The 16,995-nt window shown below is 43.3% G+C and overlaps 1 protein-coding gene across 1 annotated transcript; it reads left to right on the forward strand.

The window, feature by feature from the left end:
• Positions 1-53: 53 nt before the first annotated feature.
• Positions 54-11,460, forward strand: LHX8 (LIM homeobox 8). The gene is made up of 8 exons (XM_086617563.1): positions 54-134; positions 430-588; positions 3,816-3,937; positions 5,429-5,649; positions 6,108-6,211; positions 9,311-9,406; positions 10,445-10,628; positions 11,384-11,460. Exons 1-8 carry the CDS (start codon positions 54-56, stop codon positions 11,458-11,460), a joined length of 1,044 nt encoding a protein of 347 aa, XP_086473689.1.
• Positions 11,461-16,995: the final 5,535 nt, after the last annotated feature.

The raw sequence follows: 16,995 nt of genomic DNA on the forward strand, positions 1-16,995 counted from the left end.
GAGCAGCTTCGCCGCGCCCCCGCCGCGGAGCTGGTATGCGGTAGGGCAGTGCCATGTATTGGAAGAGCGACCCGATGTTCGTCTGCAGGCTGGAGGACAAGGACCTTCCCGCGCTCGGCGGCCCCTCGGAGAAGGTGCGCGGGGCGGCGAGCGAGCGCACCGGGAGCCGGCGGCTGCCGGCGGGGAGGGGGCGGCGCGGTGCGGGGCGGCCGCCGCTCCCTGCTGGAGTCCGGCGGCGTCTCTGCCGGTCCCGCGGAGAACCGCCGGCTCCCGCCGCGACCCTCCCCGAGAGGCCCCGGCGGGGCTCCGCAGGTGCCGGCGGATCCGCCGGACCGGGCCGGCTCGGAGCTCCCCGCCTCGCCCGGGCGAGACTAGCGGCAGCCGGCGGGGCCAGGCGCTGACCACGGTCTCCTGTGCGCTCCCCCGCAGGCGAGCCCTGCAGCAGCCGACGAGGACTCCTGCTCTTCCTCCGCCGCCCTGTCGCCCTCCTCATCGCCGCGGTCCATGGCCTCGGGCTCTGGCTGCGCCCCCAGCAAGTGCGTGTGCAGCAGCTGCGGCCTGGAGATCGTGGACAAGTACCTGCTGAAGGTAAGAGCCCCCGGCCCGGCGCCTCCTGGAGGCGCCGCCTGACCGCGGACGGCGGGGCCGGTGGCGGCAGCGTCTCCCCCCCGACGTGGCGCGGCCACCGGCTCCCGCTGCGCCCAGGCTGCGGGGCTCGGCCCGCTCCCACGTCTGCCCCAGCGCCGCCCGGCCCGGAGCGGCACGGCCTGCTCCCGTGCCCCCGCTGCTGGCGCCTGGACTGCCCGGGTGGGAGCCCGCCGGGACGGCGGGGACGGCGGAGGCGCCCGGAGGCCGCCTTGGCTCCCGGCGAGCCTCACGGAGCCGGGCTCAGCGGGCTCCGAGGAAACGCGCCTCTCCCAGCGGCTTTCCGCGCCTCTCCCAGCGGCTTTCCGCGCCTCTCCCAGCGGCTTTCCGCGCCTCTCCCAGCGGCTTTCCGCGCCTCTCCCAGCGGCTTTCCGCGCCTCTCCCAGCGGCTTTCCGCGCCTCTCCCAGCGGCTTTCCGCGCCGCTGCTGCTTGAGCTGTCGGCATCCGCGGCATCGTGGTGTCCTACTCCCCGTTCCCCCCGAACCGCCGGGCCCTTCGGCTTGGGAGCGCGAGTGGAGCCGCTGCAGAACTGGGAGCGTGTCCAAGTGCGAAGTTAGTTGCGTGCTCGTCTGTGAGATTCGGGCCTTAGAGGAAAACTGAGTTCCCGCTTATGTGTTGGGCGACGCTTTTCAGTGCTGGGGTTGTATTTTCTTGACGTGCTGTAGGGAGAGAGCAGGGAAGAAAACTAGTGGTTCAGAGCATGGATAACTTCCTTGCTGCGCTTTACCCTCCTGGTGAGGCAGTGTGACCCATTTGTTATTAGCTGAAATAAATCTAGTGTGATGTTGTGAATGTCAAAGTAAAAACTGCCTCTTGATAAACGTGGAAATACGTTATTTCTATAAAAGGTGGTCTGGTATTGTCTGTGAAGGAAACAAGCTGTGTGGCTGCAGAGTAGTTTTGCTAGCCTTAGCGCTCGGGATTGAGTAAGATAACTTAAAATCAAACCAACCCATGTGACTTGATAAATATAAAGTGTTAACATGGGTACTGTTTTCCTTCTATATTACAGTCATTAAAATTATCCTGAGTCAGAGTTTTGCCCCTTCTCATTTTAAAATGAAATTAGACAATCGTACCTAGAAGTCATTTGATTCCAGGAGATGCAGCTGTAAATAAAGCCATCGTATATCCTGCAAAGTGAAAGTCGGTAATGCTGCTGAGAACACCTCCAAGTTATCGCTAGAGCATTTGCTTAGATCTCAGTTGGGGCGAGGAGGTCAAAGGAACATGTATGTTGGCTTGGTGTTCATTTAAAATGGAGTAGGTGCAAGCGTGGGGGAGCTGCTGTTACACCCCTTGTACTAGTAAATTCTGGTCACCTTTGTAACAGGCTGGGCTTGCACATGAGTGGTGCAGCAGGACTGGGAGCAGAGCTAATGTGAACTTGGTTTCAGTCCCATTAATTCTAGTTACGTTTTGGTAGCTCGTTTACTGATTGTTGCTGTCCTATGTCTTGAAAAACTGGGATGATGTGCTCTAGAGCAAAAGACCTCTAAATGATCTAGCCTTAAATTTAAATGAGCTGTTACTGCTTCCTGCATAGGCAGAGAGAAAGAATCTGTGTTGGTAAACTGATATCTTCCTGATTATCAGCAAGTCTTCCAACTTCAGCCCTGTAATAGGTAAGAACGTAGATGGGTGACATCAAACGGGACAGCTAACAAATCTAATGATGTCCTGTTTCGTGGAAGAGCGTTGTCCTCTGAAGAACAGGCAGTGAGATGAGATTTGTGTGTTGGGATGTCAGCTCATGCTTTGCAGAGCTGTGCTCCAGCAGCCTGGCTGTGCACAGGCTCCTCTTGCCTGTGCCAGGGTCACCTGGGGACCCGTCGCATGGGGGGACCGCTGAGCAGGCCGGGTCTGGCCTCCGCGCTGCTGCCCCGGCTCTGCCTGCAGTGCGGCCGTTTTGAGAAACACTTGGGAGGATCGACGTAGTGACAGCTGTTATCAACAGCTTCACATTATATTGTGGTGTAAATCTGTCAGTGTGTGGGAAGATGGCTGCCAGCAAGGATAACAGTTGGGAGGGCGTTGGGCAACTGCAAACTGTAATGGTATAACCTGAAGAATGACTGAAACGGGTGATTCCAGCATGAGTGGTGGAGTCAATACTTCACTTTCTCTGTGGTTTGCCTGGCAGTGCTCTGATGAAAGGCACGTCCTGGACTATCTCAAATCTGCTGCTTTGCCATAGGCAGTATATGGGCTGTTTGGTATGAGATGAGAAATTGGCTTAGAAAATTAAAAAAAAACAAAGCAACAAACATCTAAACTTAGTCATTGTTTGGTTTACAGAATTCTTCCTGTGCAGCATGGGATTATCCAGAGGGATACTTAATTTTTACGGTCACTGGGAGCCTTGGGTTTTCAAATTTATTGAAGTTATTTAGTTGATGTGTGATGTGCAACATTTGCATGACAGAGAATTCTCTTTATAGGAATGAAGAAATTAAAATAATTGCACTCAATTTATTTGCCCAGAAATTATACGTGGGTTTTCAAAACTGCTGATTTCTACTGCTTTCTGTGACTATATCTAGTTTCACTGTCAATATTACATCTTAAAGAACCGTTGAATTTGCTATTACAACAACTGCTGATATTTTGAAACTCAGTTCATTCTCTAAATTTGCTGTAACAGAAACCTGGCAAACGAAGATGTGATTCATGGTGTGTTTCCATTTGACAGAGTTGTTTTTTTTTTTTTTTCTTTAATACTTGCATTTTAAAATTTTGAATCACTTTGCTAAGTTTGTTCTTTGCCAGGCAGAACTTTTTACTGACTGGGAAATAAAAGTATGTAAGTTATCTGCCTTCCCAAAGTCATGCGAGGCCAAAACTTGCTCTGTTACTCTGATGCTGTGAGGACAGAACCGGGCACAAAATATCTACATGGAACTTGAATCTCTTGCTTCCTCTTATGGTTTTGTAATTAAAAGCACCAGGAAAGCTTATTCTTAAGACCTTCATCAAGTTAATTAACCCTTAATATACAGGCAGTTCTATAGGAAAAATATTTTGCCTTGAAGATGAATTTTCCATGAATTATGGTACATGTAATTTTTGGCCTTGTTTGTATGGATGGAAAAAATAGTTTCTGTAAATATGAAATACAATATTGTTAGTGTAAATGTTGAGGGGTATTTTTCTTTTGTGTTTTTTTCAGGTAAACGACCTCTGCTGGCACGTGCGCTGTCTCTCATGCAGTGTTTGTAGAACGTCTCTTGGAAGGCATACCAGCTGTTACATCAAAGATAAAGATATCTTCTGCAAACTTGATTATTTCAGGTATATCGTGCAGGAATATCACTTTATTAGATAACATGCCATACTTGCTACTTTTTACTTGAGCTGCAACTGAAATGCACATTTAGGCTCTTTGGGGTTTATTTTCTAGGTTTATTTTCAGTAGTTAAACTCTGATGTTTCTTGCGGAGGGACTCGGGAAGCCCCAAGTCTGTCTAACGTAACTGCCTACTAAGTCTCCCTCTCTGCCCCTCTCTTCTTACGCGTAGGTGCTGTATTTATACAATGACTTACTCCTGCACGCACAGAGATGAAAAAAATGTCAGAGTCCCTGCCACAGTAAGGCTGTAAATCTGTTGTATGTGCAAAGAATCATCCTTAGGTAATGCTGATCAAGAATACAAGGCAGAGCTGAGATGATGGTCTGTTTGGACTAGTGCTGCTCAGGTCTGAGACTTAGGGTGTCACATGTAAGTACAAAACCAACCCAGAATAAATCCCGTGATCTTTAAAGGAAGCTTTCAGCAGTTATACCTTTCTGTGATCAATTTTATTTAGAATGTGAAGCATTCTTCAAGATCAAGGTCTAATCCTGTAAGGAAGACTATTATTTATTCATGCTGGCATTGAAAGTACTCATGATACAAAATTTTCCATCCAGAGAGTAGCAAAAAATGTTGGTGTTAATTTTGCTGTGATCACTAGTACTTCCCCAGCCGAAACTATTTATGGGATTCTCGTGCGCGTTGTGAATGGATTATGTTCTGCTAGTCAGTTTTGACATTGAAAGACAGCGGGGAGCAGGCTGAATACTGGGAACTTCTAGAAAAACAAAGTTTTGTGGGACTTCAAAAAAAGAACTTACGAGTCTGCAAAGATTTTTTCAGGACAAATTCTTATCTACATAATCAACATATCTTGGTGTCTAGTTTCCTCTTCAAAGAGAAATATTCTGCTGTAGTAACGTAAATACTTGCAGATATTTGAATTTCTTTTAAAATCATAATGTGATAGTAATTAAGGAAATAACTATGAAGAGACAGGTTTTCCCCCTTTTTCCGCTGAAGGGGACTGAATGACTAGTGAAGGATGATGTAGCTAAATATAGTAATTCAGACTACCACTAGAGTAATGTGAAATATGTTTGAATGACTGGGAGAATTTTGAACACAAGGTCAGCTGTTTCCATCCCCTACTCTTTTAAAAGAGTAATTATCTTTGCAAAAGGAAAGTTGAAGAGTTGTGAATTCATGTAGCAGTTAAGATGTTTCAATTTCACTCTTTGCCTTCTGAAAATACTAACTTCTGTAGTTCAGTAGTGGACTTGCCTTGAGCCATTGGATACAAACTCGCTGATTTTGTTGCAATAAAAACACAATTATGCTGTCCCCTCATCCCTTGCTGTCAGCCTACTCGCTGCAGGTCTCAGCTCTGCTGCCACATCTCGGTCGCCTCTAAGCCTCCTGGAATCACCCTTTGCCTGAGACACTGGTGCCTGTGCCTTCACCCTCCTGTCGCCTTTGTTCTTTGCAGGCGATACGGCACCCGCTGCTCCCGCTGTGGGCGGCACATTCATTCCACTGACTGGGTCCGAAGGGCTAAAGGAAACGTGTACCACTTGGCATGCTTTGCGTGCTTCTCCTGCAAAAGACAGCTTTCTACTGGAGAGGAGTTTGCTCTGGTTGAAGAGAAAGTCCTTTGTAGAGTACATTACGACTGCATGTTGGACAATTTGAAAAGAGAAGTTGAAAATGGTAACATGCTGCTTTTGTTAAGAACTATGTTCGTGGTTTAGTTTTAATTAAAATGTTGGGTTTCACTTAATCTTCCTTTTTCAGAGGTAACTACCTAGCTTTACTAAGGCTGGAAGTACAGGTTCTTGAATGAAAATAATGTGCAAATTATTTGATGTTTTATTTTTTTTTAAGTTTGTATAACTTGTTTTCTATCCTAAGGAAAAGAAAGCAAGAGCATATGTAGTTGACAAAACATTGTGCTGGATCTAGTCCTTCCTTCTCTTGCAAGAGAGTCAGCTGGGGGTGTAATGGGTAATGGTGCCAGATCAATTTAATTTTGAACAGAATATGACTTTTTAAAATTTGAAATTCAGCTGGCCAACTACTGTCGGTTATTGTTGGAGAAGAGTCTGACTTACCAATAACATCATTTTGAATGCTGAGCAGATGGTGTTGCTTTCTCTTTAATGCTTCAGGTAATGGGATTAGTGTGGAAGGAGCATTACTAACAGAACAAGATGTTAATCATCCAAAACCAGCAAAAAGAGCTCGGACCAGCTTCACAGCAGATCAACTCCAGGTAGAGACAGTGCTAAAAACTTGCTTAGTTCAGGTTCATGCAGCACATAGGTGCTGAACCGATAGGAAATTGGATGCATATTGGGGGGAAGAAAAAGCTTGCATGTTTTAAACTATTTCATAAACTGTCAAGACACAGCATGTTTCTGGAATTGTTTGTTAGCTTCAGCAGTTTAATATGAAATAGTTACTCTTCAAGCTTTTTATTTCCCTGGGGGCAGCCAGTAATTCTGCAGAGTGGAAACAAAAAGGTTGTTCTATTTTGATTGCTTGATTAAATCAATTTAATCAGACATTTACATCGCTACATATAATAAAGACAAAATATTTTCAGAATTACGTAATGTGAAGAATTGTACTAAAGATGGGTACTGTATATGACTTCAAAACATTAATAGGGTGGAAGTTTGACTTTTGTTGTAATGCACAATAAGGGCTGCAAAAGATTGTTCTCAAAAGAGGTAAGTATTGTGGGTGCCTGTTCGCATTCACGTGAACACAGGCTGACTCCTGTCAATGACTGTTCCTTTTGGAACTCTGTTTTGCTTTGGCTTACAGAGAAGACAGGGAACAGTTGCACTTCTATTTCTTGATTGCCCTTTTTTCATCCTAAGATGGTTCTCCTCGATATTTGCTTTTTAGATCGTATATCATAGTCTTGGCTATATTTCTGTGCACCAGGAAGAGAGATTATCAACAGAGACTCATCTTTGCTTTCCTTCCTTCTCTTCTTCCCCTTTTCCCAGCCCTTCCGAAGTGCTTCACCTGCTGATTTTCTCAAAGTGTCTTTGAGCTTTGCCTGCTAAAAATTTACTGAAGTCAGTACGATCTTGGTGTCATATTTCAAGACCTAGCTTGAGTATTTAATGCTGCACGTTTTAGGTGAAAACTCCACTTTTTTTCATAGAGCTGAGTGGAGTTAAATATAGGGAAAGCTCACTTGAGGTACTTGGCAGCGATTCTTGCACTGTCCAATTTGTTCTTGAACACGCATTACTGAAGTATGTTTTTTCACTATCTCTTTATACTAGCTCAGCCACTGGTTCCCTCCCTTTCCATGGTCACGACTACGGGAAGTGGGAGCTAGGAAGTCTAGAAGTACCGAATCAAAACCCTTCCTGCAGGATCAAGCCTGCCCTGAAGTGGGGGGATTGCCTACATCTGCTCTGCTTTCAAGGCTTCTTGTTTTGTTGCTACCTTGGTGAGAGCTAACTCTGGACTGCCTCAAACATGAGAGTTATTTCACCCTCTGGATCACCACTTCACTTAAATTAGCTTTCCAGGGAAAACCACCACGAGTGGGGCCAGCTCCCCATGAAAGGGGCAGTGGTGAGACCAGATCTAGAGGTTTCAACCTGTAGCGGGAAGGAAGCTGCAGCTTTCCACCTAATCATAGATTTCATAGATTTCTAGGTTGGAAAAGACCTTAGAGATCATCGAGTCCAACCATCCCTAATCCCCATTAAACCATATCCCTAAGTAGATCATCCACCCAATCGTAGCTACGCACCTCAGCTTCCAGTTTATGACGTGGCTTGAGTTTCTGGTCACACATGGCCGCTACGCCGTTCGTTTTCTACTCTCAGTCTGAGTTCTGTTTTGTTCGCCTGTCCTCTTGTTCATGGTGAAGTGGTTGAGAGAAACGAAAGCTGAGGTGTGATAACGTGAGACATTTTAGCAGTGCTATGTAACACGACATGGCTTTTCAAAGCTTGGTTTGCCATTTCAGCCGTGACTGGAGGCAGAAGGTTTTGTTGATACAGACAAGCATGTTAGCAATAATCTGGCAGGGGCACAGGTCAAGGGCTCTGGACATCAAGCCTGAACTTCTGCCAAAGGGAACTTTCTCTTGCAGCGTAGCTGAACAGGAGATAGGCCCAGCCACCAGGGTAGGAACTGTATTCAGGACTTCTTCCTGTTTGCTGTCATTGAAATGTCCATGTTCCCCTCTTCCTGTTTAAGTAGTTTGTAACCTACTTCAGCAGATGTTTGAGATCTTTGGACCTCTTGTTATTCAATGACCCTTGCTGTCTGCTCAGTGCATCTGTCTCTGTACCTGCCCTTGATGCTGGTGTAAGACTTTATTTCCATCAAGAGAAGAATCAGGGGGATAAGTGATTATCAGAGTGGCAGCATGTAGTAGCACACCTCATGAAGTACTTGTACAAAAGGGTGTCCGTGTTTTTTGATGTCTTTCTGTGAAACGGTAGGAAAGTAAATAGATTCGATGTTTCTGAATGTGGAGAGCAGTAGTCTGACTCTACAGAGATGAAGCCAGGCAAAATTTGCAGACCATCAAGGGACAAAAATCCAGAAATGAGAAACTACCATTTGCTAAGTTGCTGAAGATACCCTGCAGAAATCCATGAAGCCCTATTTCCTCAAATAAGGTAAACTCTTACAGGCTCTAAAACTATTCAGGATGCAGGCCAAGTTGACATCTACTTTGTAAAAAAAAATGTAATTGACATCCTAATGACAAGAGTCCACTTCAATTTTCTGTAAAAGATGAGCATAACCAACCAATTGCATACTGCAGGTGGACCAAGGTGGAGCCTCTGTGTTCCTCAGGTCGGTCAAAGGTGAAGGAGGCATAAAGTGCATCCCAGTTGCCTGCATGCTCCGTGCAGCTGAAAAGAGGGTTAAGTTGCTCCCTATAATGAGATGCAGACAGTGGCTGACAAGTTCAGAGAGAGGGATGAGAGTTCATTCCTTCCTTGTGCTGTGCGCCGTGGTCTGCTGCTATAGACGTCGTCTTCACTAAGCATGTTGGAATTCTTTGCAGTGAATTTTCTCCCACGGTCCTTTGAATGCAGGTGTAACAGCACCTCCTCCATTTTGTACTACCGCCAAGCAGAATTAATTTCTTCATTTCTGGTAAATGTCTCAGCTCATTTAAGCATAATAAGGGACTTGTATTTTGGCTTTGGGTGATTCCTCTCCCCCCCTCCCCAAATGTATCGGGGACTGTCTGGGGACTAGCGATTACAACAGTTTCCTAAAATCAGACAAGGAGTAGGACCATGGTCTGAGAGGAGTCTCTAATGCTGCTCTCAGGACCGCACACAAAAACCTGCAATCTCTTATCTTGCCTTTTCAGGTTATGCAAGCACAGTTTGCTCAGGACAACAATCCAGATGCACAAACACTTCAGAAACTGGCCGAAAGAACAGGCTTGAGCAGGCGTGTTATACAGGTAACTGTGCTCTTTGCTAATAAAGTCTGGTACTCGTCTATTGGAAACGCTTAATGACAATTTTCTCCATGTAGTTATTCTGAGATGGAAAAAGATCTAATCTAGCAGTTTTAACATAACTTCAGACAACATACTTAGTCAGGAATAAGTCTAGAACAAACGTTAATTTGGAAAACTTGCTGTATTTCTCTTGCACTTTCTGTGGAGGATTATAATTTTCCAGGAAGAAACTTCAGTCTAAATAGTACAGAAGTTGGCACTAAGATCTTCTAAATACAAATTCTTGACTTCAATAGCCTGTTCTTAAGACTTGCACCATTTTTGAAAATAGCTTGTGGTATGACACATTAGGAGTGAGTTCCTAGTGATCTGTTCTAGAGAGAAGAGCTAAAATATATACCCATGCTGTCCAAAACTGAGAGAAATGTTATATCCATGCTCTTTTTATACACGAATATGATTTTTTTTATAGTATGAATTATACATTGGTATGTTTATACAAAAAATAAACTTGCAGTTCCCTTAGCTCATTCTAGGCTAGAAGATTGACAGATTGTTTCTATGGAAACGAGATATCTGGCAGCTGTGATCAAGCCTTAAAAAAAAAAAAAAGGGGAAACTTGCACAGTTCTCAGTGTGAAAAGGAAAATAGGTATCCTGTGGAAAAACCCGCCGTGCTGTCGGCAGCCTTCTGGCACGGGGCTGGCTGCAGGGCAGCAGCCCGCGCGGCGGTGCGAGGCTGCGGGTGCTGTCGCTCAGCCTGGCGGGACGCGGGTCCCAGGAGCTGCGCAGCCCCTCGCCGTGCCTGTGCTCTGTGGGCTCCAGCTCATGGCAGAAGCTTTCCTGGTTTGACTGTGCTTGTCTGGGGCACCGTGTAGGCTTAGAATGAATCCTCCTTCATCTGGACTGCCAGTGTTATGTTAAAGGCCCAGGTAACTGGCTGAATTCAGCTGAAGTTAGAGCTCTGGGGGTTTTATGATGCTAACGTCGAAACAATGCAATCCATCAACATGGTGTGCGTTTCCCTCTGCTTTTCAGGTGTGGTTTCAAAATTGCAGGGCACGCCATAAGAAACATGTTAGTCCTAATCATTCATCTACTGCTCCTGTCACAGCAGTTCAACCTTCCAGGCTGTCTCCACCCATGTTAGAAGAAATGGCGTATTCTGCATACATACCCCAGGACGGCACCATGTTAACTGCTCTACACAGCTATATGGATGGTAGGTACAATGACTTTGCATGCCCAAGTAAAATCATTATTGACTGTAGCAAGAACAGTTTGCTGAGTACCAATTAAAGAAACTTGATGGATTTTTAATTTCTAGTATTCTTTATAGAATATCTCAATACTGTTCTTGCTATCTACGTCTCGTTTAGAAGTGTGCCTCTTCTTCACTGTAAGAGCTTAGCCGAAGGTCTGGGTACGAAGACAACTTTTTGTGCTTCCTCCAGACTATGAATACTAGTAATAAGAAATCAAACACTTTTTTAAACACTCATGCCATGCTTTTTTAATAATACATAACTTTAATGAAAACAGTTTATCCCCCACTTTCTGACTCTTACCCCAAGGACTGTAGATACACTCAATCCAGCAACTTCGCTGAAAACTTAAGCTTCCCTCATATTAACGCACGCGGTGGGAGGACCCTGGTGATCAAAAGGATGTTTCAGTCATTGTGTGTCTTATGGCCCAGCAAGTCAGGAACTTTGGCTCATATCTGAGATTAGGAGACACTGCGAAGGTTTTGGGAGGACTAGACTCTGAGATGTACATGTGGCCTGAGCTTAATTTTTTTTCCAAAGCAGTGGTGTAAGTTGGGCTGTGGGTGGAGGAGCGTGAACGCTGGGCTGGGGAAAACAGAGCACGCTGCAGTGGTTGGGACCAGCAAACGGTTGTTACTCGATTTAACTGACTATCTTATCTTTTTCTACCTCCAAGGAAGTTGACCAGTAAGTATTTCTGTTTTTATAGCTCATTCACCTACTGCTCTTGGACTCCAGCCTTTGCTACCCCATTCAATGACACAACTGCCAATAAGTCACACCTAATTCCTTTCTGTCAGGGATATAAGCTATTAAGGATGTAACCTCAAGTCATTTATTGTGTATTAAGAATTGGAAAGATATTAATGTTAACTTTTTATTTAACATCTAAAGCATTTTCAAGATAATTTTTGCTGCCCAGGTATGTAAGTATATATTTAGCCTGCAAGACACTTTTATGGATTCTGCATAAATAACTATTACATTGTTTACAAGCCTTATTAAACACCTTTTTGTATTGTCTGGAAGTAGTCCACTCTAGTTATGTGTGTGTTAATTTATTTGTCATCAAAAGAGCACTTTGCCTAAAAGAAAGGACTGACAATTGTGCAAAATGTTTACAATTCTTTGTGAAATTGTGGTTTATCATTAGTTTGTATCTGTAAGTTATTGCTAAAAGTATTACCTGTATTTGAGTTGTACACAGCCTTATATGTTAAAGCTTATTTCTGTGAGTTTACAAAAATAAATTTTGGTTGCAAATATTTTCAGAAATGAACTGAATAAAGTTTCTGCTGTAGCATGCTAAGCAAAAATGTTGCTGTGTTTATGGCTGAACCGTGATCCTTTGACGAGTGCTTAACTTTAATCTTCGATTTTAAGAGGAAGGTCCCTGGTATACTTAGGTATGATACACCAAACTCAGGAGTCCTCGTATCTGTCTCAACTGATTAAAAAAATCCTTTAATGGGCTTAGATGGGTCTTGAAACACTCCAAATAGGTAGTACTTTAAAACAGTGCTGCCTCTGAGGGTGAGGGTGCACACCTGCAGGGTAAGGGAAATGGTGGATGTATAGGATAGATATTATTTTTTTTGCTTGTGATTTAAGTTGGCAAGTGGAGAACCTAAACTTGCATCTGCTTTAGTATTTTGAATTTTTACTACTTCAGCTTCTGGTTTCTTCAGAGGTTAGATCTTGTGATTTTTGTTAAGCAGGATGGTAACCGATATGCAATACTTAAACAGAGTCTGCATTTTTAAAGTAAAATCTAGGTCATTATTTTAACTGACCTGTATCAAACTGCATAAGAACAGAGACTGGAACTCAGTCAAATGCACAAAAGCCTGCTGTGTTTTAAACTGTTGATGTGCTAAGACTTAATTGCAAAGCATGTTTTGATACACTGATTTGATGGACAAAGCCTAGTGCATACTATCAATTCAACTGATTTTTGTCTTCACAGACTAGTTTCCTTCGAGTATTTAAAATATAATATACCCTAACCCTGCAGATTCCATCTGCACACCTAAACTTTACTGGCATCAGAAGGAAATTGTACTTTTGAAGGTGTGTGTCCATGTCCTATTCTTCTCTCCCAGCTATGAGTTACTGTCTCTATTCTATAAAATTTCTTAACTATCCTGGTCAAATGATTTCAACGTAGAAAAGGTAGTATGTTCCCTGTCACTGTGGAGAGATGATGGCTTTTGAGTGCATGACTTTAATGGCAAGCTCTGAGTTATTCAAATTCCATAAATTAAACATTGGCATGGTTTCAAGTGCTACTCTCAGATGCCTGAGCTAATCTGAGTAGCAAAAGCAATCTATTTGCACTGGCATAGTGGTTTGTCTAGGCCAATATTATCCTGTCACATTTTTTCACAAAAAAAAAACCTTCTAAGGATATGGGGTGTTTGTGGAACTTGACTGATTTTACATTTTACTCTAAGATACATAATTTCCTAGTAAAATACTCTGGGTGGAATACTGAGTTCCATTTGTCGTTTTCAGGACCTAAGCTAGTTCCATATAGCTGCATGAATACAAAACTGCCTGCATAGCAGTAGGCAAACTGGGTTTTGTTGATTTCTTAGGTCTGATATGCAAGTAGGACAACTTTACTGCTGAAACTTCACCAGTTAAATGCTAAATAATGCTAATTTAGATCTTAACATAACTTGGCAATTTAAAATATTCAGTTGTTTTAAAATGCAGCTTGACTTACATCAAGTCCCTTTAAAGAAAAGTAGATATTCGCTCTAATTTGAAGGACTAAGCAGCTTCAGGTTGCCTGAAACTGTCTGAGCTTATTTATGAAACATCCTGTTTTGTTCAGTTCCCAAGGCAGTGCAGGATCACGTTAAGAGGGGGGCAATTATGCCATTTCCCTATGAAAGCAGGAAGCAGGAGAATTTGTCTTTTGCTGCTGTGGATGCCTGAGCCACTCTATATGTCAAGTGTGGCTAGGAGAACGCAGAGTGCAAAAGAGAGAGCTCCAGCAGATCTGGACTTCTGAGTCTTCCCTTTGAGAAGGTCAGGCCTGTGCTGCTGGCTGATTCCAGCTGTCTGCAGCTGGTGTTGGGCTGTGTGGGGCTGATGGAGCACATGGAAAACTGAGGATGGCTTTAATGTGCTGCTCTCAACTGCAGCTGTTGCTGTAGCCTGGCCTGCGAGCTTGAGTGTGTGCCTTTTTCTGCTGGTTGTGCACTGGTTTGTGTTTGTGACTTTGCTGCTGAGCTTTTCTGACGCTGGAGCCATCGTCCTTACTGCTGCTGGCTGTTTAAGAGTAACTGGGATATTGGAAACTGATGGGATCTCTTTACAGGAAGAGAATGCAGCTATAGCTACAGCAGGAGCATGTAGCATTGTGTCGGGGCCTTTTAGACTGCATGGGTTCAATTTAAAATGGAAATGTTATTACAAAATTAGCCTATAAATAAATTGGTCTTAACATCTCACTTAAAACTGGCCTATCTTGAACGGAGAACAATTCAGAGCTCTGCCTGGTGCTCTGCTATGTGGCTGCTTTTGCAGAGAACTTTGTAGTATGTTCCCTCTGATCCCAAGTGTTTAGCCTACCCACAGAGTAGGGTGATGGTATGGCACTTGCTAATTGTTCCAGTGCGGCCTATCTGAAGAAATCTAAAATGGAACTAATGTTGCAAAACATATTTTGCATCAAGAGGTTCTCAAAGGAAGAGAGATATCACTTAAGAGACTGGCTATCAGCTTCCACTCCTTCCTTTTCCCCTTCCTTCCCTGACCTAAGCAAAGCAAGTTGGGGTTGGTGACGTGTTATTGTGTTGTAAAAAGTAACTACACTGCAAAATAAAACTTAAAATTTATTATATTCAATTTGCTGTAGGAGGAAGGAGAAACACAGATGAAAAATACAAGCTTCACAAAATCTCTAAAGGATGTCTGTTTATTATTAGAAGTTGCAGTATTTCAGTTTGCAGAGTAAAGAAATAGTCTATTGCTACAGCATCTTCAAGATCTTTTAGAAATATTGCAAACTGCAATTAAATGAAATACTGGAATCTAGATGTTTTGAAATTCCAGCTACTCACTGGGAATACCAATTAGTGTTCATATGAAGATAAATTTGAAAAGTACTTGGGCATAATCTAGTTCACTTTTCACCCCAAGGCACAATGAAATATCTTAGCTACTGCTAGTGGAGAGTAGAAATTTTTACAGACTCCACAGGAAATCTGGCACTTTCTTTGGAAAAAAAAACCCAACAAAACAATAAAAGAAAACCCCCAGTCTTTGCTGCCAAACAAATCTGATTCATCGAGTTTTTCATACCAAGTCATGTTTTCTAAATATCTAATTGTTTCCATGCTGTTTACTTTGTCCATCTTCTTGAAGCACGAAGCTCAGTTTCAGCCAAGCCCTCGCTGATACGTAGCAGGAGGATCAGGGCACTGTGTGTTCCAGGGTAACGACTGCTGCTCTCCTGATAACACTACCCTCCCCGTTCCCTGTGTCACCAGCTGTTACCTGGTCTCCTGTTTACCATTCTCCATAGATAATGGTAACGTAGGTAAGCAGCTTCTAGTTTGCCATACTGAATATCAGCCTGCTTCTTTCTTACTACTTCTCAAAGTTTCCCAAATCATTTTGATTTCCAGTTCTGAGCTCCCCAGTACTGCCTCTTTTGTGTTGTCAAAAATTCACTCAGCAGCTCTTTATTCTGTCATCCAGGTAATTAACTAAAATGCTGACTAGAACTTGATCCTTCAGGAATTCTATTTTTTAAACAGGAGTATGTATCATGTGAACTGCTTACAACTACTTGTTTTCCAATTTTTCCATCCAAGGTTATTTCTATATCTTGCTTATGTCACTGTGACATGTACAACTTGGCCAAACACAGCTATAACACTAAATGGAAGTGGAGCTGATTTGGCAGTCCCAGTGTTGGCAGTCTTGCTATTGTTGGTGCGATTAAGATTTTAAAATTCTTGAATAAAATAATCAGACTGAAATGAAACTGCATTGTTGGATTCCCTGACTTTCTTCTGCCTGTTTCCTGGGCTCCAGGCACTGTATCAATTCTTCTTTCTCCCGGTGTCTCCCAAAAATAGGAGTTAATGATCTGGAGAGGTTGCTATCTGGCTCAGCTGTCTCTAGGACAAACTGCAGCAGGCCTAAGCTACCTGAAAACGTTTATTTTGAAATCATCTAGACAGCTTGCTTTTGTTGGCCTTGGTACTAACTATGCTAGTGACTTGTTCAAAGATTTTTTTCGTTTTTTTTTTTTTTGTTTGTTTGGTTGGGGTTTTTTTGTCAAAACTGACACAGGTGAAGGTCTGGTTTGACCTTCTGATATCCCCCAGCTATAGTTTTGACTGTGAGTAACAGATCAGCACTAGCCTTACTCTTGATTAGATTTATCAATAGATGTACAAAATACTGTTTTATTTACCCTTGCTGACATTCACTAGTGCTGCTTGATTTTGTGAGTTGGCTTTTTGGCCAGAAGTTCATGTTAGTTTTTATATTTGTATTACAGTAACCCTAGCTACTTTTCTGTATCCTTTCTATGATTGCATGCGAAGTTGAAGAGCTGCTTAAAGTTCAGGCAAGTTGATCTTATTACGCTTTCACCTTTCCTTTTTTCATTCATTTTTTGTAAGTATAGATAACTGCTACGAATAGCTTTAATTTCTGAAGAAACTGATGATCCTTGTCTTCCCCCCCCCATGAAATTTTGTCGCTCTGCTCTGGATTTGTGGAATACCTTCTTAAACCCCTGTGTGTTCCCCTTGCAATACATCACTCCTTAGCACATGCCAAGTTAGTGATGTCGTAAGGATGGGTAGTCCAACAGATGTATGAGGAATAACATCTTCCTAACAGACAGTTTTCAGAAGTATTTTGACAGGTGCATCTGTGCTTTTGTCTCTTCTCCTTGTCTTTTTTTTTTAAATTACATTTCACCTAAAATCATTACTGATTCAAAAGTCACAATAGTCTCTGACAGATAAAATAGATTCTATCCTTAATTCCGAATGACAGCTGGTTTATGATAGAAGTATATGCTCTTACAGTAGAAGTTGCAAGCCTTCTGCTTTTTGTACAAATGCGTGCGTACCCTGCTGTAGCAGCTGAGGTCATCAGCCCCATTCTCTGCTGTGCTAATGACATGAACACCAAGCTGGAAATTCACAGAAGGCCACCGCTCTGCTCACCCCGCGCAAGGCTAGAAGGCATCTGGCTGCTGGTAGCCCTGGCTAAGGGCTCACTTGATTCCATGCTGCTGATTTCACCCATGGCTTTCATCATTACAGTAACACACATTTAAACTCC

This window comes from Tauraco erythrolophus, chromosome 10 (assembly GCF_009769465.1).
Source record: "Tauraco erythrolophus isolate bTauEry1 chromosome 10, bTauEry1.pri, whole genome shotgun sequence".
In the NCBI taxonomy this organism is placed as follows: domain Eukaryota; kingdom Metazoa; phylum Chordata; class Aves; order Musophagiformes; family Musophagidae; genus Tauraco; species Tauraco erythrolophus.

Bases quoted from the DNA above. Each gene is read 5' to 3' on its own strand.
- LHX8 (XM_086617563.1), top strand. From the start codon at position 54: ATGTATTGGAAGAGCGACCCGATGTTCGTCTGCAGGCTGGAGGACAAG. The intron at 589-3,815 runs GTAAGAGCCCCC...TGTTTTTTTCAG, and splicing joins TGGACAAGTACCTGCTGAAG to GTAAACGACCTCTGCTGGCA. The intron at 3,938-5,428 runs GTATATCGTGCA...TGTTCTTTGCAG, and splicing joins TGCAAACTTGATTATTTCAG to GCGATACGGCACCCGCTGCT.